The sequence below is a fragment of the Oncorhynchus tshawytscha genome, linkage group LG25, assembly GCF_018296145.1.
Source record: "Oncorhynchus tshawytscha isolate Ot180627B linkage group LG25, Otsh_v2.0, whole genome shotgun sequence".
Lineage (NCBI taxonomy): Eukaryota > Metazoa > Chordata > Actinopteri > Salmoniformes > Salmonidae > Oncorhynchus > Oncorhynchus tshawytscha.
Window position 1 is genome coordinate 126,743 of NC_056453.1, and position 24,621 is coordinate 151,363.

Below are 24,621 nucleotides of genomic sequence, written 5' to 3' on the forward strand. Positions count from 1 at the left end.
GGCTCTCTCATGCCGTCCCTGGAGGGGGTGCGTCACCTGAGTGGGTTGATTCACTGTTGTGGTCATCCTGTCTGGGTTGGCGCCCCCCTTGGGTTGTGCCGTGGCGGAGATCTTTGTGGGCTATACTCAGCCTTGTCTCAGGATGGTAAGTTGGTGGTTGAAGATATCCCTCTGTGGTGTGGGGGCTGTGCTTTGGCAAAGTGGGTGGGGTTATATCCTTCCTGTTTGGCCCCCCATCCGAGGTCACCTCGGATGGGGCCACAGTGTCTCCTGACCCCTCCTGTCTCAACCTCCAGTATTTATGCTGCAGTAGTTTATGTGTCGGGGGCTGGGGTCAGTTTGTTATATCTGGAGTACTTCTCCTGTCCTATTCGGTGTCCTGTGTGAATCTAAGTGTGTGTTCTCTAATTCTCTCCTTCTCTCTTTCTCTCTCTCGGAGGACCTGAGCCCTAGGACCTGAGCTCCAGGACTACCTGACATGATGACTCCTTGCTGTCCCCAGTCCACCTGGCCATGCTGCTGTTCCAGTTTCAACTGACCTGAGCCCTAGGACCATGCCCCAGGACTACCTGACATGATGACTCCTTGCTGTCCCCAGTCCACCTGGCCATGCTGCTGCTCCAGTTTCAACTTCCACCTGACTGTGCTGCTGCTCCAGTTTCAACTGTTCTGCCTTATTATTATTCGACCATGCTGGTCATTTATGAACATTTGAACATCTTGGCCATGTTCTGTTATAATCTCCACCTGGCACAGCCAGAAGAGGACTGGCCACCCCACATAGCCTGGTTCCTCTCTAGGTTTCTTCCTAGGTTTTGGCCTTTCTAGGGAGTTTTTCCTAGCCACCGTGCTTCTACACCTGCATTGCTTGCTGTTTGGGGTTTTAGGCTGGGTTTCTGTACAGCACTTTGAGATATCAGCTGATGTACGAAGGGCTATATAAATAAATTTGATTTGATTGTTCCTCCCGCTGTTTTTGAAAAACCTACACACTTGGTTGACATATTATTGAATATATATTTTAAAAACAACATGAAGATTGATTATAAAAAATGTTTGACATGTTTCTGTGGACATTATGGATATTATTTGCGTTGTCATGACAGCTCTTTCCTGTGGATTTCCAAAAGTGTTCTCATTTTTCTCTTTCAGAAATTGCTTTTTTCTGGCCACACTTCCATAAAGCCCAGGTCTGTGGAGTGTACGGCTTAAATTGGTCCTATGGACAGATACTCCAATCTCCGCTGTGGAGCTTTGCAGCTCCTTCATTGTTCTTTGTTAATTTCATTTCACCAACTTGGACTATTTTGTTTGTCCATTACATGAAATCCAAATAAAAATCTATTTAATTTACAGGTTGTAATGCAGAAAAATAGGAAAAACACCAAGGGGGATGAATACTTTTGCAAATCACTTTTTGTATACCTCTTCATATGAAGTATGAATGAATAAGGGAATGCCAAACTTGTGTGACTGACAATTTTATTCTCACAGCTTCTTGCCGTGGAGATGGACACACCAGAAAGATTCAGCGCCACGGCGGACATCGTCATACATCTCCTCGACACCAACGACAATGCTCCCAAGTTCTCCTCCGTTTACTACATTGCCAGAATCCCGGAAAACTCTCCCGGCAACTCCAATGTTGTGTCTGTGACCGTAAGTCTCACCCCATTCCCATTCCATCCCACCTAAAAATGCATCCCAAAGCCCATGCGCCATTCACTCGAGGCGGAGGCATGGAGATTTGTACAAAATTATGAATTGAGACATCTATTCTCTAAATATAGTTATTGGGTTAGAATTATATGTAAAAACATGTAGATAAAGCAAGGAGGTAAACTGCCAGATGGCTCTAACTTTAATTTTGTTGTGTAATACAGTGCCTTGCAAAAGTATTAATCCCACTTGGCATTTTTCTTATTTTGTTGCATTACATCCTGTAATTTAAATGGACTTTTATTTGGATTTCATGTAATTTACACAAAATAGTTCAAATTTGGTGAAGTGAAATTTTTAAATTACATTTTTAAATTATAATTGAAATAAAAAAAAATAAAAAACTGGAAAAGGGGCACGTCCATATGTATTCACCTACTTTGCTATGAAGCCCCTAAATAAGATCTGGTGCAACCAATTACATTCAGAAGTCCTATAAATAGTTAGATTGCACACAGGTGGACTTTATTTAAGTGTCACATGATCTTTCACATGATCTGAGTATATTTACACACACCTGTTCTGAAAGGCCCCAGAGTCTGCAGCACCATTAAGCAAGGAGCACCACCAAGCAAGCGGCACCATGAAGACGGAGGAGCTCGAAGACAAAGGAGCTCTCCAAACAGGTCAGGGATAAAGTTGTGAAGAAGTACAGGGTTGAGTTGTAAAAAAATATCCCAAACTTTGATCATCCTACAGAGCTCCTACAGAGCACCATTAAATCCATTATCAAAAAATGTAAAGAATATGGCACCACAATAAACCTGCCAAGAGAGGGCCGCCAACCAAAACTCACGGATCAGGTGAGGAGGGCATTAATCAGAGAGGCAACAAAGAGACCAAAGATTACCCTGAAGGAGCTGCAAAGCTCCACAGAGGAGATTGGAGTGTCTGTCCATAAAACCACTTTTAAGCCGTACACTCCACAGAGCTGGGCTTTACGGAAGTGTGGCCAGAAAAACGCCATTGCTTAATTAAAGAAAAAAATAAGACTACATGTTTGGTGTTCGCCAAAAGGCATGTGGGAGACTCCTCAATCATATGAGAAGAAGGTACTCTGGACTAAAATTGAGGTTTTTGGCCATCAAGGAAAACACTTTTCTGGCACAAACCCAACATCTCTCATCACCCCGAGAACTTCATCCCCACAGTGAAGCATGGTGGTGGCAGCATCATGCTGTGGGGATGTTTTTAAATCGGCAGGGACTGGGAAACTGGTCAGAATTGAAGGAATGATGGACGATGCTAAATACAGGGACATTCTTGAGGGAAACCTGTTCCAGTCTTCCAGAGATTTGAGACTGGGATGGAGGTTCTCCTTCCAGCAGGGCAATAACCCTAAGCATACTGCCAAAGCAACACTCAAGTGGTTAAGGGGAAACATTTAAATGTCTTGGAATGGCCTAGTCAAAGTCCAGACCTTAATCCAATTGAGAATATGCGGTATGACTTAAAGATTGCTGTACACCAGCGGAACCCATCTATCTTGAAGGAGCTGGAGCAGTTTTGCTTTGAAGAATGAGCAAAAATCCCAGTGGCTAGATGTGCCACGCTTATAGAGACAATTGTAATTGCTGCAAAAGGTGGCTCTACAAAGTATTGACTTTGCGGGGGTGAATAGTTATGCACTCTCAAGTTCAGTTTTATTGTCTTATTTCTTGTTTGTTTCACATTAAAAAATATTTTGCATCTTCAATGTAGTAGGCATGTTGTGTAAATGAAATGATACAAGCCCCCAAAAATCTATTTTAATTCCAGGTTGTAAGGCAACAAAATAGGAAAACTGCCAAGGAAGGTGAATACTTTCGCAAGCCATTGTACATTAGTCCCAGATTTGTTTCTTATGCTCAGCAGCACATGCTGCTACTGCAGCAGTCCAGAATTTTTCACTTTTTTAATAACCTTTTACAGCCTAAATCAGGGTCACACAGTGATTCTTGGTAGTCTTAAACAAATCTACTTTGAAACAAAAGTATAGACCTCACACACGGTTATAATTTTTTTAATTTTAACTTTCCGTCCCAATATTACACTATATATATACACACACATCACAAGATGACGGAAATATAACAAAACTGTTTGACTTAAACACCGGATTTGTCAGTAATTATTTTTCTTTATACACAGTAATGGAAAACTGTAAATTCTATTGTAATTTGTTGTATTGTCAGTAGTAAAGTACTCTGAAACATTCTATTGCAGCATATTGTAAATTATGGTGTGTTGTGTGAAAATGTTGTGGCCGGAGAAAGAATTGCTGTATTTCGAAAGCTATTGTAATTCCACCCCACAGAATACAGTACCGTACTGTATTGTTGGAGTGCCAAAAATATTTTGACCACTAGTGGGTGCATGGTATTGTTTCTGGCTCATTAACATATTTTAGGGCATGCCTCGTAATAGGTCATATTTGTTTCACCCGTGAGTGAGAATGCTATACCAATTTAACCCACATCTCGATATGATTAACTATTATTATGAAATGTTTAGGGGAGAGATTGGAGTGGTAGAAAGTCTTTAACCTTAAATGGTTGAGCATTTGTCTATTTTACTCTGTAGTTGCTGTCAGTTTAGAGGCCTTTGCAATAAAGCCTCTAGAAGTACAAGTGATAAATATTAACATGCTGCCATGTTTGTAAACACCTTACCTAACAGCCAACCTGCTTACACCAATCCCTTATAATTACAGTAAAAAAAAAGTTAAATACAAACCGCTTCAATCAACATGTCATTCATTCATTCCTATTACAGTAGCATTTACTTTTCTTTACAGTATAATAGCAAATACAGAATTTTACTTGCCACCGAGCTGCCTGTAAGCTAAGGTCAAAATCATGGTAACCCCCTTTACAGTAAGGTTATTATAGTAAACTGAAACTAAAATAAAAACTAAAATTGCTAAAACAATTTAGTTAACTGAAATAAAAACAAAAAACATTTATAAATCGAACTATACTGAAACTATTACATTTTATGGCAAAACACACCAATAAACCCCATCAAATTATGTTTTGTTTCTTTTCGTCTAAACTTTGGGAGAAAAAAAAAAAGAAAAAAAAGAATGGGTTTTCAAGCTGTTTTTCAGCTGCAGAACCTGGCAGGTAAATGCTGCCAGTAGATGCCATTGTTTCAAGTAAGCCTAGCTTGTGCATCACTATCACTAGCTAAAAGGGCAAAAATCAAAGGGTGAGCACAGAACGTGATTGACTGTACCAAACTAGAACAGCTTGTGAAGTTGCTGGAGCCATTCACAATCCAACTTCAATTTGACAACCAGTCGCTGTCTGATGTGCTGCTGTGCCTTCTCAAACTTGAGGCACAATACTGTTGGAAAACAGTTGGCACAGGTCCTCCAGAAGCCACTGCTTGAGTGCTTTGCATGCATACTGAATCCTCTGACAGACAACTTCACTTCAACCCCTGCAGCAACTTGCCTGATGGACGCAAGTGTGTTTCGCTCAACAGAGATGGAGACACTAATGAGGGAAACGGAGTATTTTCTACTTCAGAAAATCAGAGAGTGCAGCCGTTGAGCAGCAGGACCCCAGAAATATGCTCGCATGAGAAATTCCGCAAGCATCTCGACCACAGTGCTTCAGAAATATAGCCTTCTTGCATCGAAGATTGTGTCTGAGGGTCACCTGGCAGGGTATTAAGTGCCCCGTGTGAGCTGTGGAAATACCTGGAAGAGGTGAAGAGGGCATGTTTACAGTGTCAGCAGATCTGGCAGGCAAGGATGGCTGTTAATCCTAAACTGTGCCCTGTGGTGCTGGATCTGGTTTCTGCCCCTGCATCCCAAGTGTTCGTGGAGAAAATATTCTGTCTGTGGATAACTGTCATCAGGCCTGGAGAAACCGAACGACCACCTCTCTGGTATGCAGAGTCTTCTTGAAGATAAACCAAAAAATCTTGTTTGATTGAAGAGAAACAAACACACAAGCTGGCTGGCTCAGATCCAATCAATTCCAAGTTTATTGGTCTCGTACACAGATTTGCAGGTGTTTTCCAACAGTGGAGTAATAATCAATAATAATCATAATCCCAACATTTTTATAAAGAAACTAAGAAATATCAGAACGAGTACTGTCAGAGTCTGTAATATAAATACATACACACAGTGCCTTCGGAATGTATTCTGACCCCTTGACTTTTTCCACATTTTGTTAATTGACAGCCTTAATCTAAAATGGATTAAATACAAATCCTCAGCAATATACACACACACACACACAATACCCCATAATGACAAAGCGAAAACATGATTATAGAAATGTTTTCAAATGTATAAAACATAAAAACAGATACCTTATTTACATAAGTATTCAGACCCTTTGCTATGAGCCTATATTGAACTCAGAGGCATCCTATTTCCATTGATCAGTGTTACGAATCCCTTTTGGCCCGACAGTCTAGGGGGGGGATGGTAATGCGACCCGTAACATAACTCATGCAAATTATAATAGTGACAAAGTGTGAACGAAATAACCACGACAACTGAAATGTCAAACTCAAGGTTTATTTGTAAACACACGGTAATGGGGGGGGAGCAGGAAAAGGGGCTGAGCTGGACCCAAGGAAAGAAACTATAAGTATTCAAAACACCCCTAAGCTAGACTAGCCTATTTTAACAACAGCTAACTAACCAAAAATACAGTGGGTGGTCCGCCCAGTTCTAACTAGTGTATTTAACAAAGTCTACCTACGGGTAGTGTATGCCCATGGGTGACTTGTCTTGGTTTCCCCTTTTCCCACCAGCAAGCAAACAAACACCATAACCAAAACAATACTCACAGGTGATGGCAAAGTGCTATGGAGGTGCTCAAACAAAAGAGAGGTTAATACATAGAGTGAAACACAGAGACCTACAGACATGGCATTTACAGAGAGATTGAGCTCTTGAGCAAACAACTGACAGGGTTTTTAAACCAAGGGAAAGGAACTGTGATTGGGTAGGAAACAGGAGGAGGTGTGTCTTCTGATTGGGGAGTGATGATTTTCACCTGTGAGGGGAGAAGGAGAGAAAAGAACACAGGATACACACACACACACACACACAGACACAGACACAGACACAGGATACCTGTATCCGTAACAATCATCCTTGATGTTTCTACAACTTGGAGACCACCTGTGGCAAATTCAATTGATTGGACATGATTTAGAAAGGCACACACCTGTCTATATAAGGTTGCACAGTTGACAGTGCATGTCAGAGCAAAAACCAAGCCATAGGTCAAAGGAATTGTCCATAGAGCGCCAAGACACTATTCAGTTGAGGCACAGATCTGGGGAAGGGTACCAAAAAATATCTGCAGCAAGAACACAATGGCTTCCATCATTCTTAAATGGAAGAAGTTTGGAACCGCCAAGACTCTTCTTAGTGTCCGCCAGACAAACTGAGCAATCGGGAAGAAGGGCCTTGGTCAGGGAGGTTACCAAGAACCCAATGATCACTCTGACAGGGCTCCAGAGTTCCTCTGGTGGAGAGCTGCGGAGTTGGTTGTCCTTCTGGAAGTTTCTCCCATCTCCACAATCAGGCCTTTGTGGTAGAGTGGCCAGATGCAAGCCACTCCTCAGTAAAAGGCACATGACAACGCGCTTGGAGTTTGCCAAAAGCCACCTAAGACTCTCAGATCATGAGAAACAAGATTCTCTGGTCTGATGTAACCAAGATTAAACTCTTGGGTCTGAATGCAAAGTGTCATGTCTGGAGGAAACCTGGCACCATCCCTATGGTGAAGCTTGGGAGTGGCAGCATCATGCTTTGGGGGTGTTTTTCAGTGGCAGGGACTGGGAGACTAGTCAGGATCGAGGAGAAGATGAACAGAGCAAAGTACAGAGATCCTTGATGAAAACCTGCTCCAGAGTGCTAAGGACCACAGACTGGGGTGAAGGTTCACTTTCCAACAGCAAAACGACCCTAAGCACACAACCAAGACAACACAGGAGTGGCTTTGGGACAAGTGTCTGAATGTCTTTGAGTGGCCCAGCCAGAGCTTGAACTTGAACCCGATCAAACATCTCTGGAGAGACCTGAAAATAGCTGTGCAGCAACGCTCTGCATCCAACCGGACAGAGCTTGACAGGATCTGCAGAGAAGAATGGGTGAAACTCCCCAAATACAGGTGTGCCAAGCTTGTAGTGTCAATGCAAAAGGTGCTTCAACAAAGTACAGAGTAAAGGGCCAGAATACTTATGTAAATGTGAAATGTCAGATGTTGTTTTTTATAAATTAGCAAAAATTTCAAATAACCTATTTTTGCGTTGTCATGTGTTGTTGTGTGTAGATTGAGGGGGAAAAAAGCAATTTAATACATTTTAGAACAATGCTGTAACCTAACAGAATTTGGAAAAAGTCCAGGGATCTGCACAGTATGTATGTATGTATGTATGTGTGTGTATATATGTGTATATCTCATGGTGTTTTATGGACAGTATATGAATAGAAAAGGTGTGTACTGCAGCAGTAGTTATATAGGATACACCATGACTAGAATACAAATACAAATATAAATTAAGTGAGTTAAACAGTATATAAACATGATTAAAATGACCGGTGTTCAAAGACTCTGTCCATAGGGCAGCGGTCTCTAAGGTGCAGAGTAGAGTTCCCGGGTTGCAGTTGGCTAGTAACAGTGATTAAGTTTCAGGGCAGGGCACTGGGCAGAGATTGGATAGGGGTGACTGTTTAACAGTCTGATGGCCTGGAGAATTAAGCTGTTTATCTGACTCTTGGTCCCAGCTTTGGTACATTTGTATTGTCTCCGCCTTCTTCATGGAAGAGGAGTGAACAGGACATGGCTCAGGTGGCTGAGGTCCTTGAAGATCTTGCCCTTCCTGTGACACCGTGTGCTATAGATGTCCTGGAGGGCAGGCAGTGCAAGCAGGTGATGCGTTGGCCTGACCGCACCACCCTCTGGAGAGCCCTGCAATTGCCCTAACAGGTCGTGATACAGCCTGACAGGATGCTCTCAATTGTGCATCTGTAGAAGTTCATGAGGTTCTTACGGGCCAAGCCAAATTGCATCTGCCTCCTGTATTTGAATAGGCACTGTAGCACCTTCTTCACCACACTGTCTGTGTGAAGGGATCATTTCAGGTCATCAGTGATGTGCACGCACATGAACTTTTAACTTTTTACCCTCTTCACTGCGGCCCCATCCTTGTGGATGGGAAGGTGCTCTCTCTGCCGTCCCCTGTAGTCCACGATCAGCTCTTTCATTTTGTTGACGGTGGGTGAGAGGTTATTTTCTTAGCACCACTCCGCCAGGGCTCTCACCTCTCTGTAGCTTGTCTCATCGTTGTTGGGAATCAGGCCGACCACTGTAGTGTCGTAAGCAAACTTGAGTTGGGGACGTACGTAGCCACACAATCATGGGTGAACAGGGAACACAGGAGGGGGCTGAACACGCACCTCTGTGGAGCCTGAAAATGCTTTTTAGTCACCATCGATCCATGTTTCAGTTTTGTTTTGTTTTGTTTTGTCCGTATTATACACACACCTGGTTTCTATTACATATCACGTTCCTTATTTACCCTCTGGCATACATTCCTGTTCTGTCCGCGATTGTTTATGTCCTTAGTGGTGTTATGTGCTAGTGTTTTTGTATGTTCCTATTTGGAATTTTGCTTGATATTGTGAGTGAACTCCGTTATGTTACTCAATACCTGTGTCCTGCGCCTGACTCCGCTATAACTCTGCACCCAGTCGCTGACACTCAGTGGTGCACAGGTCACCCAATTGCTAATAACCCATCCGCAACCACCCGACTATGTGATAAAGGGAAAATCTGAGACCCACACACGACCCTAACCCTTTATATAGAACATGCTCTGTAGGCTGCAGCCTTTCTTGGGCCTTATTTAGATGTTTCTGCTTATAATTTTGGTAAACAATTTTTTGGGGTCAACTTGATACATGCAGCTTCTCTTCTGTCATATGTTTCCCTAGAAGACTAAAGAAACCATTACTCAACAATGTAATACATTTATAGAAGGAATGCCTCAATCTAGTTGACATCAGTAAAGTTCTCTGTCATCTCTGATTCTTTTGCAGAGCAAAGATGTTTAGACCGGGAAATGAGAAAATGTAAAAAAACAACAAAGATTTTATATGCAAAATGTCCAAATGACATCAGTTTGACCTGTTGTCAGGAAATGGCTGTGAAAACAACCAACGTGTTTCTGATAAGATTTCAGTTTGGCTTGGGTATATATTTTATGCGGTTGAAATACGATCAGCTTTTATTACACTGATAAAGAACCTCTACAGATGGTAACTAATTGCGCATTCACATTGTCTGAAGATACTGAAAGAAAGAAATCATACACAATGTATACAACAGTGTATAATTTTACTTCAAAAAATGCTTAATTCTGCAGGAAAATATGAAAGCTATGTGAAAGTTTATAGATCTACAGTCCATGTTCAGATTTCAGTTTCCATTTATCCCATATGAACAGTAGGCTACAGTTCCCTTGACGTGCCTGAAGTCCCAATCTTGTGACTGACGAATTTGTTTAGCACCTCACAATCATCAGACATAACACAGCCAGCACTGCTATCATCCTCTTTTACCACTTCACCAAATCTTTCCCAAACCTGGCCCTCCTTCTCTTTAATTTCAACTCACAGCTTTTCTTTTATTGAATTAAACTCCGACCATGTCCTTTTTGCCTCCATGGATCAACTTACCTTTTTCTGGAACATTTGGCGTGTAGGCTATTTGGCACGCATACAGTTAGGCATGCCAAAAAAATTATAGGCCTACAACACATATTGTAAATGGCTCCTAGCTTCCCATGCAGAGGCTACTTTCTGTCCCTAACACTGAAACTAAATAATACAAAAACTAAATAGAAATGTTTTTATGCAACACTAAACTAAATAAAAACAACTAAATCACCTCTGAAAACAAACAAACTAAATAGAAATCTAAAAACGAATAGAAATAAAAAACAAATAAAATTCCAAAACTATAATACCCTTGCTTCACAGTGTAGGTGACCTCATGTTATTGTCTACCTTGATTAGGGGATTTAGGAGTCAATACTGTTTCTACTCATTCCTTTCAGGATATGGAATTGAAAGAAATCATTATAGAAACTCAGAGGGAATATTTAATTCAATGCTAATTGTTTTAATCTGTCAAACGTTGGTGTCTAATCAAATAGATGTCTTGTTTTGTGTTCTTTGTCTCTCTCTCACACACACAGGCAACAGATCCAGATTCAGGCTTTTGGGGAGAAGTCAAGTACTCAATCTACGGTTCAGGGGCTGACTTGTGAGTAGTCTCTCTCTCTCATATATTATATATCCGTGGAGTGATTGTCAATAAAGAGCCCCGGATTCAGTAGATATACTAGTTGTTGAGGATCCAGCTGACCAGAATAAACCCCTTACATGACATTATTAGTGGGCGATGTAAACTATTTATCAATACGGAGAAGAATACGCCCAGGCTCACCGCACAAAATAGCCCTTGTCTGGTATGAAAATGACAACCAAGTAGAGGGTTATTTTATTATAGGAACATCTAAGATTTTGTACAGTGTAAAACAAATGGCAAAATACTCAAAAGTAATTGAAATACATGTTTCAAATACATTTTTCCACACCTTTTTTTTTCTTCACACTTTTCACTTTTTCACACCACATTCCAAACTGTGCCCGTCAAGACAATGTGCTGTAGGATGTTGGTGCCCAGCCAGGCTCCAAGACAATGTGCTGTAGGATGTTGGTGCCCAGCCAGGCTCCAAGACAATGTGCTGTAGGATGTAAGGGAATACCCCCCTGAAATGGACAAAAATGAATAGGGACTTATTGGCACCGTACGAAACATATACACGATGTACAATACCACTCAAATGGACGTTGTTTCATTAAAAACCTATTGCAAATGCCATATGGAAAATGCCAAGTGTCACAAAGCAAAAATCCAATAGATGGCGAGTACAATCCACGGTAAATGTTCAGATTGCAAATGCACATCAAGTCAGGACCCAAGGGTCACATTTATTACACTTGATTTTTTTTTTTTTACTTATCACCCCCTTAAAGTGCTTTCTGGACCGTTCTTCGAAATTCTTTCGATTTCTTTTCTCTCAATTAAGAACTGTATGAACATACTTTAGTCATATATTTTTTAATTGTCCATAAGGCATATGTTTTGTCAATTTGCAATATGATTTCAAAGGAAGTTAAATGTCGAAGTCAAAAGTCAGTGAACCATTTCCAAATGCCATAAGAAATATCCAAATGCAACATGAAAGTATTGAAAGTGCCAAATCAGGATGTTATGTCCATTTGTCATGTACGATCATAGGAAGTCAGTTTCCAAACCCAAAAGTCAGTGAGAATCCATCCTCAAGGTGTTTTTCTAATATCTAATCGATAATATATCAGTCGGGACAATTTGTTTTTCACTCTGACCGATTTGGAGTAATGGCTACCTCTGTATTTTACGCAAGAATCTCTCTCGGAGCCACCATGTGACCACTTACGCAATGTGGCTGCCTACGGCTATTCTTCAACAGAAATGCGTAAAACTACGTCACAATGCTGTAGACACCTTGGGGAATACGTAGAAAGCGTAAGCTCGTTGATGGTACATTCACAGCTGAATAGGGAGTCATTGGAACGCAGCGCTTTCAAAACCTGGGGCACTTTTGGATTTTTCTCAGGCTTTCGCTTGCAACATCAGTTCTGTTATACTCACAGACAATATTTTTACAGTTTTGGAAACGTTAGTGTTTTCCATCGAAAGCTGTCAAATATATACATATTCTAGCATCTTTTCCTGACAAAATATCCCGTTTAAAACGGGAACGTTTTTTTTCCAAAAATGAAAATACTGCCCCCTAGCACCAAGAGGATAACAGAACTGATATTGCAGGCGAAAGCCTAAGAAAAATCCAATCAGGAAGGGACTCATGTTTTGAAACCGTTGTGTTCCTATGTACCCCTATTGGCCACTGAAAGGGATATCAACCAGATTCCTTTTTCTACGTATTCCCCAAGGTGTCTACAGCATTGTGACGTAGTTTCACGCCTTTATGTTGAAAAATGAGCGTGAACTGCTACATTGCGTAAATGGCCAGCTGAGGGCTCACAGAGTGATTCTTGTGTAAAAGACAGAGGTAGTCATTTTTCCTCTCGCTCCTACTGAAAAGCCAATTGTCCCGGTTGATATATTATCAAATAGATATTTGAAAAACACCTTGAGGATTGATTATAAAAAACATTTGCCATGTTTCTGTCGATTTATTATGGATTTAATTAGATTTTTTTTAAGCATTGTCTTGACCGCTATTTCCGGCTGATTTCTGAACATATCGTGACATTCAAACGGAGGAATTTTGGGTATAAAAATAATCTTTATGGAACAAAAGGAACATTTGCTGTCTAACTGGGAGTCTCGTCAGTGAAAACATCCGAAGATCATCAAAGGTAAATGGTTAATTGGCCGAACTTCTTCATTACACAAAGGAATAACCTCAACCAATTTCTAAAGACTGTTGACATCCAGTGGAAGCGATAGGAACTGCAAGAAGGTCCCTTAGAAATCTGGATATTTAATGAAAGTCCATTGAAAGGAGAGTGACCTCAAAAAAAATCTGAACGTTTTTTCCTCTGGGTTTCACCTGCTAAATAAGTTCTGTTATCTTCTTGACGCACCCATCCCGTTAGCGGGATCATTTTCATCAACATCCGCTGAATTGCAGAGCTCCAAATTCAATTACTAAAAATATTTATTTTCATGAAATCACAAGTGCAATATAACAAAACACAGCTTGGCTTGTTGTTAATCCACCTGGTGTGTCAGATTTCAATAAAGCTTTTCGGCAAAAGCATAAGAGGCATTTATGTAAGAACATCTCTCTCAGTAGACAAAATATTACAAACAGATAGCAGCCAAGTAGATTGGTCACGAAAGTCAGACAATCAATTAAAATCACTTACCTTTGATGATCTTTGGATGTTTGCACTCACGAGACTCCCAGTTACACAATAAATGTTCCTTTAGTTAAAGATTATTTTTATATCCAAAATACCTCCATTTGTTTGGCGCGTTATGATCAGAAATCCACAGGCTCGAGCGTCATGACATCGCAGACACAAATTCCATATAGTGTGCGTAGAAAGTCAAATGTTTTTTATAATCAATCCTCAGGTTGTTTTTACAATATATAATCGATAATGTCAACCGGAATGTAGCTTCTTCCATAGGAGAGAGAGAGAAAATGGCTGTTGCGCATAAACTCTGCTGGCACCCAGCCATCAACTGACGCAATGGGTTCTTTCTCGCTCATTTTGCTATAATAAAAGACTGAAACTATGTCTAAAGACTGGTCACAGCTTGAGGAAGCCATAGGAAAAGGAATATAGTTGATATCCCTTTAAATGGAGGCAAGGCATCCAATGGAACAGGGCTTTCAGGAAAAACAGCACTTCCTTGTTGGATTTTCCTCTGATTTTTGCCTGCAATATCAGTTCTGTTATACTCACAGACAATATCTTGACAGTTTTGGGAAACTTTAGAGTGTTTTCTATCCCAATCTGACAATTATATGCATATTCTAGTTTCTGGGCCTGAGAAATAGGCAGTTTCAAATGGGTATGTTTTTTAGACAAAAATGAGAATACTGTCCCCTACACTCAAGAAGTTAAACTCACAGACATGATTCAAACAGTTTTAGAAACTTCCGAGTGTTTTCTATCCAAATCTACTAATAATATGCATATCTTATCTTCTGGGGATGAGTTCCAGGCAGTTGAATTTGGGCATGCATTTCATCCGGACGTGAAAATACTGCCCCCTGTCACCAAGAAGTTAAGCAATGGCTTTTTTCCAGCCACTCTGTGAAGTGTACGGCTTAAAGTGGTCCTATGGACAGATACTCCAATCTCCGCTGTGGAGCTTTGCAGCTCATTCAGGGTAATCTTTGGGGTCTTTGTTGCCTCTCTGATTAATGCCCTCCTTGCATGGTCCGTGAGTTTTGGTTGGCGGCCCTCTCTTGGCAGGTTTGTTGGATTTAATAATGGATTTAATGGTGCTCCGTGGGATGCTCAAAGTTTCTGATATTTTTTTCATAACCCAACCCTGATCTGTACTTCTCCACAACTTTGTCCCTGACCTGTTTGGAGAGCTCATTGGTCTTCATGGTGCCGCTTGCTTGGTGGTGCCCCTTGCTTAGTGGTGTTGCAGACTCTGGGACCTTTCAGATCAGGTGTGTGTATATATCCTGAGATCATGTGACACTTAGATTGCACACAGGTGGACTTTATTAAACTAATTATGTGACTTCTGAAGGTGCACCAGATATTACGTAGAGGCTTCATAGCAAAAGGGTGAACCTTTTCCCACCTTTGAGGCCCCAAGGCCTCAACAAAATGTGACCCAAGCGTAATGATTATAATAATTCATCCATTAAATGTGCATTAGACTGCAAGCAATCCTCAGGAGATTGAGTATAGAAATAGGGTCTGGTTGTGAACTCTTATCTGTTACGATGGTTTGGAAGTCTTTTGGCAGTGTGATAGGTGGTGCCACCCCTGGCGCTCTTGGACCTTCACTGCTTTTGGTGTTGCTGCGATGACCTGGTAGGGACCCATCCATCTTGGATCATTCCAATTCCTTTTGTGGACTTTCAGCTTGATTAATTCTCCAACACCAACAGTCTGGGTCCCACTGTTCTGGAACATCCTGGGCCTTCCTGTATTGGGAATACAAAGACCTAACAGCATGGGTTAGTTCCTTCATATATATTCTCAAATCATCATCCAGTGCAGTCAGGTCAGTCAGTTTGAGTAATTGTTCTGTGTAAAGGAACGTTCATTGGACGGCCAGTTAAGACCTCATGTGGGCTAAGCCTTGTTTATAGTATTGCGCATTTTCATCAGAACTAAAGGGGGACACTCTACCCATGACTTCCCTGTGGAGTGGCATGCTTTGGCAAGCCCCCCATTTATGGATTGGTTAGCTCTTTCAGTAATACCATTACTTTGTGGGTGGTAGATACAAACAAACTTCTGATCTATCCCCAATTGGGGCCTCTGGAGCAGCCCCTAGATTCCCATAAGGGGTAATTAAGTGCATCAGCAGCCTGGTGTTGGTCCAGATTAGTGATTTCAGACGTACACAGGGAAGTAAGCATAACGGCATGAGTACGGCAGCGAGAAGCAGCATTCTTAGCATCAGCAGCAGCATTACCTAAACTCATGCTATCATTGTTGACCTTGAAAATAGCCAATTCAGCAGGAAGCAACATGGCCTCCAGCATGGCTTCAATCTGTAAGCGTTTTTTAATTGGAGTACCGGATGCGTTAACAAAATCCATGCCTTTCCAAACCCCTACCCAGGATAGGCAAACACCAATGGTGTATACAGAGTCAGAATAAATGTTAACCACTACCTAATACACATGCTTCAGTAAGGGCTTGGAGCTCAGCTTGATGTGCTGAGCAATGTTCAGGCAAGGGACGTTCAATCAACAATGACCTATTCAGTGAGACTATACCAAACCCTGCATGTTTCCTACCAGTCTCCCTATCAATAAAGGCAGAGCCATCAACAAAGAGATTAACATCAGAGAGCTCAAGAAATTTATCCTAAAGGTCAGGCCTGGCCTTAGAATCACGTTGGACCAGATCAAGACAGTTGTGTGTTTCTCCACCCTCCAGAGACATGTGCAGTTGTGCTGGGTTAGCAACAGAGCATCGTTGAATCGTAAGGTGAGGCTGTGTCAGAAGGAATTCATACCTAGCAAGACCTGCAGCCATTGAGGGCACATGTTTCTCATATGGCCGGCCTGCCACACTGCAGTACCAGCACACCAGCGGTTGTCTCTGTGTGTAGGTATGGTTGTGGGTTCCCATATGGTTGAGGTAGCAGGTGCTTGGGTAAACTGTGGAGCAGGCTGCTGCTGCAGGGCAGCTGGGATTACAGCCACCATTAGATTGTTGGTTTTTCCTTTGTCCAGTTGGGCTTTCTTGAGTTGTGAGTCAAGATCAGTCTTCCTTGCTTTTTCTTCAGTCTTCATTTTTTCCAGGCTCTGCAGTGATGTCTAATGTGGTCCTCCTTAGTAGGGCCTTCAAATCTGTCCCATCCCACAACATTCATCAGTTTATCCCTGACCCACTCAGGTATATTCCTGCAGAGTCTGTCATAGAAAAGGTTTTCAATGGTATCAGAGGAGTCAAACCTCTCAGAGAGCTTGTCTGAAATGGGTAAACGGCAGTTTGTCTTGGCCTTGAGTAAGTTGTAGTTGATTCCAAACGGTGTCACAATGTCCAGGGGTTAGGACTTAGCCATGAGAGCTCTGAGGTCACCCAGGCACAGCTGATGGTGAGGCTATAACAGTCTCAAAGGTGTGGATCCACCTGATTTCAAAAAGGCTTTACGGTGAAAGCAAACCATGCTATTATCTGAGGACCGTACCCCATCAAACAAACATGACAATCACATTTCAACCCGCCAGGCGTGACACAAAAGTCAGAAATAACGATAATTCATGCCTTACCTTTGAAGATCTTCTTCTGTTGGCACTCCAATTTGTCCCATAAACATCATAAATGGTCCTTTTGTTTGATAAATTCCATCGTTATATCTCCAAAATGTCCATTTATTTAACGCATTTGAATCAGAAAAACACGGGTTCCAACTCGCGCAACATGACTCCAAAATATCTAATAAATGACCTGTAATCTTAGTCCAACACATTTCAAACAAATTTTCTAATACAACTTTAGGTATTTTTTTAACGTAAATAATCAATACAATTTAAGACGGGATAAACTGCGTTCAATAGCAGATAAAAAATAAAGTCGAGCCAGCTTTCAGGTCGCGCGCCCCAAACACAACAGTACACTTGGCTATCCACCCAGATAGGAAATGGCTACTTCTTCATTTCTCAAAGGAAAAACATCAACCAATTTCGAAAAACAGTTGTCATCCAGTGGAAGCCTTAGGAACTGCAAGCAAGTGCCTTAGAAATCTAGATCCAAATAGAAAACTCATTGAAAACACTGTCATCTCAGCAAAAACAACTTCCTGGATGGTTTGTCCTTGGGGTTTTGCCTTCCAAATTCTGTTATACTCATAGATATAATTTTAACAGTTTTAGAAACTTTAGAGTGGTTTCAATTCAAATCTTCCAATTACATGCATATCCTTTACTTTGGGTACGTTTTTCATCTGGACGTGAAAATACCGCCCCCTAACCCGAAGAGGTTTAAGTCCTTTTCCATAGTGGGGTATTTTCCTACCAAGAACTGTAGAGGGGTGGCAGGTTTCATAGCAACTGGCCCATCAGGCAAGTCAGAACTCCCGTCTCAAAATGTTTTAAATGTTTTTATTAGGCTCTACGTGCAATGCAAATACAGATAGATGAATGAAAAATAACCCTATATGTGTATAGTCTATCCCTTAACAGCCGTAATCGCAGCAAAAGGTGGTGCTACAAAGTATTAACTTAAGGGGGCTGAATAATTTTGCACGCCCAATTTTTCAGTTTTATTTGTTAAAAAAGTTTGAAATATCCAATAAATGTCGTTCCACTTCATGATTGTGTCCCACTTGTTGTTGATTCTTCACAAAAAAATAGTTTTATATCTTTATGTTTGAAGCCTGAAATGTGGCAAAAGGTCGCAAAGTTCAAGGGGGGCGAATACTTTCGCAAGGCACTGTACATACTCTCTGAGTTACACACAGAAATCAATAATCTGCATTTTATACTTGGAATGTATGCCCTAAATCCTATCGCCAAGTCTCATAAATACTCATACACATCAAAAATCGGCGTTTTATACTTGGAATGTATGCCCTAAGTCCTATCACCAAGTCTCATGATTATAAACATTTAACCCAGGAATTTATAACCCATTTCCACCTAGGCGGTCTGTGCTTCCTCCCACGGGTTGTGTAACAATATTTCACACTTTCAATACAGAGAATGTTAGGTTCATATAAATTTAACAGCGAGGCGCCACTTACTTGGCAGAATGACTCAATAACCACAACGTGCTATAGCAAATTACAGATTTGAGAGATAACAGGTGTCTGCTTACCTTATAATTGTGTAGCGCTTGCACGTGGATCAATGGTCAGTCTAGCAAAGTGGTCACTCGCTCCTGGCGCAAGCTCGCCAAAGAGTTGGTCAATTTCTTCAACAGATGATCGGGTCTATATAATTATCAAACTTATATATATATAGTAGTAGAAAGGAAACCCACTCTTTTTTAAAGTATGTTAACACACACAGAGGTATCCTAAGAGGAGATCTTACAGTTTATCATAACACAATTTATAAACCCTTTAAAAGGTATGAGGATTGTTTTTTTAAATTGTTTTTTTTCACCTTTATTTAACCAGGTAGGCCAGTTGAGATCAAGTTCTCATTTAAAACTGCGACCAGGCCAAGATAAAGCAAAGCAGTGCGACAAAAAACAACAGAGTTATACATGGGATAAACAAAAGTACAGTCAATGACACAATAGAAAAATCTATATGCAGTGTGTGCAAATGGAGTAAGGAGGTAAGGCAATATATCGGCCAATAGTAGCAAAGTAATTACAATTTAGTAAATTAACACTGGCATGATAGCTGTGCAGATGATGATGAGAAAGTAGATATAATGGTGTGCAAAAGAGCAAAGTAAGTCAATAAAACAATATGGGGATGAGGTATTTAGTTGGATGGGCTATTTACAGATGGGCTGTTTACAGCTGCAGCGATCGGTAAGCTGCTCAGACAGCTGATGCTTAAAGTTAGTGAGGGAAATATAAGTCTCCAACTTCCACGATTTTTACAATTCGTTCCAGTCATTGGCTGCAGAGAATTGGAAGGAAAGATGGCCAAATGAGGTGTTGGCTTTGGGGATGACCAGTGAGATATACCTGCTGGAGAGTGTACTACAGGTGGGTGTTATGGTGACCAGTGAGCTGAGAAGGCGGATCTTTACCTAGCAAATAATTATAGATGACCTGGAGCCAGTGGGTCTGGCAACGAATGAGTAGCGAGGGCCAGCAGGCGAGGGCATACAGGTCGCAGTGGTGGGTGGTATATTGGGTGACAAAATGGATGGCACTGATAGACTGCATCCAGTTTGCTGAGTAGAGTGTTGGAGGCTATTTTGTAAATGACATCGCCAAAGTCGAGGATCGGTAGGATAGTTAGTTTTACGAGGGTATGTTAGTCAGCGTGAGTGATGGAGGCTTTGTTTGCGAAATAGAAATCTGACTAAAGATGTAATTTTGGATTGGAGATGCTTAATATGAGTCTGGAAGGAGAGTTTATAGTCTAGCCAGACACCTAGGTATTAGTAGTTGTCCACATATTCTAGGTTAGAACAGTCCAGAGTTGTGATGCTAGTAGGGCGGGTGGGTGTCGGGTAGTGATCGGTTGAAGAGCAGGCATTTAGTTTTACTAGCGTTTAAGAGCAGTTGGAGGCCACGGAAGGAGTGTTGTATGTCATTGAAGCTCGTTTGGAGGTTTGTTAACACAGTGTCCAAAGAAGGGCCAGAGGTATACAGAATGGTGTCGCCTGCATAGATGTAGATCAAGGAATCACCCGCAGCAAAGAGTGATATTATTGATATTTACAGAGAAAAGAGTCAGCCCGAGAATTGAACTCTCTGGTACCCCCATAGAAACTGCCAGAGGCCTGGACAACAGGCCATCCGATTTGACACACTGAACTCTAACTGACAAGTAGTTGGTGAACCAGGCAAGGCAGTCATTTGAGAAACCAAGGCTGTTGAGTCTGCCAATAAGAATATGGTGATTGACAGAGTCAAAAGCCTTGGCCAGGTCAAAGAAGACGGCTGCACAGAATTGTCTTTTATCGATGGCGGTTATAATATCGTTCAGGACCTTGAGTGTGGCTGAGGTGCACCCATGACCAGCTCGGAAACTGGATTGCACAGCGGAGAAGGTGTGGTGGGATTCAAAATGGTCAGTTATCTGTTTGTACTTGGCTTTCGAAGACTTTAGAAAGACAGGGCAGGATGGATATAGGTCTGTAACAATTTGGTGCTAGAGTGCCACCACCTTTGAACAGGGGAATGACCTTGGCAGCTTTCCAATCTTTGGGAATCTCGAACGATATGAAAGAGAGGTTGAACAGACTAGAAATAGGGGTTACAACAATGGAGGTGGATAATTTTAGAAAGAGAGGGTCCAGATTGTCTAGCCCAGCTGATTTCTACGGGTCCAGGTTTTGCAGTTCTTTCAGAACACCTGCTCTCTGGATTTGGGTGAAGGAGAAGCTGGGGAGGCTTGGGCAAGCAGCTGCGGGGGGTGCAGAGCTGTTGGCCGGGGATGGGGTAGCCAGGAGGAAAGCATTGCCATCCGTAGAGAAATGCTTATTGAAATTCTCGATTATCGTGGATTTATCGGTTGTGACTGTGTTTCCTAGCCTAAGTGCAGTAGGCAGCTGGGAGGAGGTGCACTTATTCTCCATGGACTTTACAGTGTCCCATAACTTTTTGGAGTTGGAGCTACAGGATGCAAATTTCTGTTTGAAAAAGCTAGCCTTAGCTTTCCTAACTGACTGTGTATTGGTTCCCGACTTCCCTGAAAAGTTGCGCATCGTGGGGATTATTCGATGCTAGTGCAGTACGCCACAGGGTGTGTTTGTGCTGGTCGAGGGCAGTCAGGTCTGGAGTGAACCAAGGGCTATATCTGTTCTTAGTTCTACATTATTTGAACGGGGCATGCTTATTTAAGATGGTGAGGAAATGACTTTTAAAGACCATCCAGGCATCCTCTACTGACGGGATGAGGTCAATATCCTTCCAGGATACCCAGGCCAGGTCGCAGAAGTGTTTTAGGGAGCATTCAACAGTGATGAGGGGTGGTCATTTGACCGCGGACCCATAACGGATGCAGGCAATGAGGCAAAGATCGCTGAGATCCTGATTGGAAACAGCAGAGGTATATTTGGAGGTCAAGTTGGTCAGGATAATATCTATGAGGGTGCCCATGTTTACAGATTTAGGGTTGTACCTTGTGGGTTCCTTGATAACGTGTGTGAGATTGAGGGCATCTAGCTTAGATTGTAGGACGCCTGGGGTGTTAAGCATATCCCAGTTTAGGTCTCCTAACAGAACGAACTCTGAAGATACATGAGGGGCAATCAATTCACATATGGGGTCCAGGGCACAGCTGGGAGCTGAGGGAGGTCTATAACAGGCGGCAACAATAAGATCGTTATTTCTGGAGAGATTCATTTTTTAAATTAGAATCTCGAACTGTTTGGGAATAGAAAGTTTAACCCTTTCAGTAGCGAGGATAGAAGAAACACCTGCAACTAGATCCCCACATTCTGGTCTTGACAAGATTTTTTTTTAACTGTTGGGGAGTTTCTCTTCTGCACTGTTCAACCAATCCAGTAAATGTGGCAGAGGAGTTAAGATGGAGTGTTGTCTTGTTAACTCTTTTAAGATAGGGGGCAGCATTCTCACTTTTGGATGAATAGCGTGCCCAGAGTGAACTGCCTCCTACTCTGTCTCAGTTGCTAATACATGCATACTATTAGTAGTATTGGCTAGAAAACACTCTGAAGTTTCTAAAACTGTTTGAATGATGTCTGTGAGTATAACAGAACTCATAAGGCAGGTGAAAACCTGAGAAAAATCCAACCAGGAAGTGGGACATCTGAGTTTTGTAGATTTTCAAAGCTTGGCCTACCGAATACACAGTGTCTATGGAGTCAAGTTGCACTTCCTACGGCTTCCACTAGATGTCAACCGTCTTTAGAAACTTGAATGAGGATTCTACTATGAAGGAGGGGCTCATGAGACCTGTTTGAATCAGTAGTCTGGCATAGTGCCTTGGTCTCATCACGCGCGCTCCCGACAGAGCTACCTCTCGTTCCAGTGCTTTTCTTCAGATATAGGAATTCTCCGGTTGGAACATTATTGATGTTTTATGTTAACATACTAAAGATTGATTCCATACATCGTTTGACATGTTTCTAAAGGACTGTAACGGACCTTTTCGCGTTTGTCTGGATGAAGTTCCTGCGCCTCATGAAGATGTATTACTGGGCTGACCACGCTAACAACAAGTGTCAATTTGATAATAAATGATGGACTTTATGGAACTTCATGGAACAAATCAGTAATTTATTGTCGAACTTGGAGTGCCTTCTGATAAAGATCATCAAAGTTAAGTGAATAATTATAGTGTTATTTCTAACTTCTGTTGACTCCAAAATGGCGGATATTTCTCTGGCTGAATTGGGTACTGAGCGCCGTTCTCAGATTATGCTTTTACCGTAGTTTAATCTGACACAGCGGTTGCATTAACGTCCGAAAGCGGAAGTGACGTCACAGGCTCTCTATTCAATTTTCACTTCAAACCGGAACATCCGGTTATTGCCATCCCTGCAGAAGCTAGTTGAAAAGATGCAGGTTGAACTGTTGAAAACAAAAAAAGGCTATTATATCATCTGGTATGTTTCCTTCTTTTTTAGGACAATATATTTATAGATTCTTCTTCACAGAACAAATACAACTACATTGACTTTCAAGGAGTTATACTTTCAGACAGAATTATCCAACTTTCCTGTGACATACTGTCCTTAACATCTCAAATCAAATCATATTGGTCACAAACATGTTTAGCAGATTTTATTGAGGGTGTAGCGAAATGCTTGTGCTTCTAGCTCTGACAGTGCAGTAATATGTAACAATTATACAATTTATACCCAATACACACATCTAGTAAAGGAATGGAATTAAGATTAATTAATTTGTCCATTAAAATAACATCAAATTGATCAAGTCCTCAACTGGCAGCTTCAGTACATAGTACCCGCAAACACCAGTCTCAACGTCAACAGTGAAGGGGCGACTCCGGGATGCTGGCCTTCTAGGCAGAGTTGCAAAGAAAAAGCTCAGACTGGCCAATAAAAATAAAATATTAAGATGGGCAAAATAACACTGGACAGAGGAACTCTGCCTAGAAGGCCAGCATCCCTGAGTCGCATCTTCACTGTTGATGTTGAGACTGGTGTTTGCCGGTACTATTTAATGAAGCTGCCAGTTGAGGACTTGTGAGACGTCTGTTTCTCAAACTAGACACTCTAATGTACTTGTCCTCTTGCTCAGTTGTGCACCGGGGCCTCCCACTCCTATTTCTATTCTGGTTAGATACAGTTTGAGCTGTTCTGTGAAGGGAGTAGTACTCAGCGTTGTATGAGATCTTCAGATTCATGGCAATTTCTCGCATTCATTTCTCAGAACAAGAATAGACTGACGAGTTTCAGAAGAAAGGTCTTTGTTTCGGGCAATTTGGAGCCTGTAATCGAACCCACAAAATGCTGATGCATTAGATACACAACTAGTCTAAAGAAGACCAGCTGTATTGCTTCTTTAATCAGAACAACAGTTTTCAGCTGTGCTAACATAATTGCAAAAGGGTTTTCTAATGATCAATTAGCTTTAAAATTATCAACTTGGATTAGCTAACACAACGTGCCATTGGAACACAGGCGGTTGCTGATAATGGGCCTCTGTACGCATATGTAGATATTCCATAATAAATCAGCCGTTTCCAGCTACAATAGTCATTTACAACATTAACAAGGACAACAACCACCCGAGCCACTGCCTGTTCACCCCGCTATCATCCAGAAGGCGAGGTCAGTACAGGTGCATCAAAGCTGGGACCGAGAGACTGAAAAACAGCTTCTATCTCAAGGCCATCAGACTGTTAAACAGCCACCACTAACATTGAGTGGCTGCTGCCAACACACTGACTCAACTCCAGCCACTTTAATAATGGGAATTGATGGGAAATGATGTAAAATATATCACTAGCCACTTTAAACAATGCTACCTAATATAATGTTTACATACCCTACATTATTCATCTCATATGTATATACTGTACT

At 41.6% G+C, this 24,621-nt stretch overlaps 1 protein-coding gene across 3 annotated transcripts in view; it reads left to right on the forward strand.

Moving 5' to 3' along the window:
* LOC112224051 (cadherin-related family member 1-like) overlaps positions 1–24,621 on the forward strand; it is a 165,522-nt gene that overhangs the window by 116,729 nt on the left and 24,172 nt on the right. For all 3 annotated transcript variants that reach the window (XM_024400118.2, XM_024400117.2, XM_024387333.2), the window contains 2 exons: positions 1,495–1,659; positions 10,939–11,006. In XM_024400118.2, coding sequence (XP_024255886.1) covers positions 1,495–1,659; positions 10,939–11,006 — 233 coding nt within the window. The remainder of the gene's footprint in view (positions 1–1,494; positions 1,660–10,938; positions 11,007–24,621) is intronic.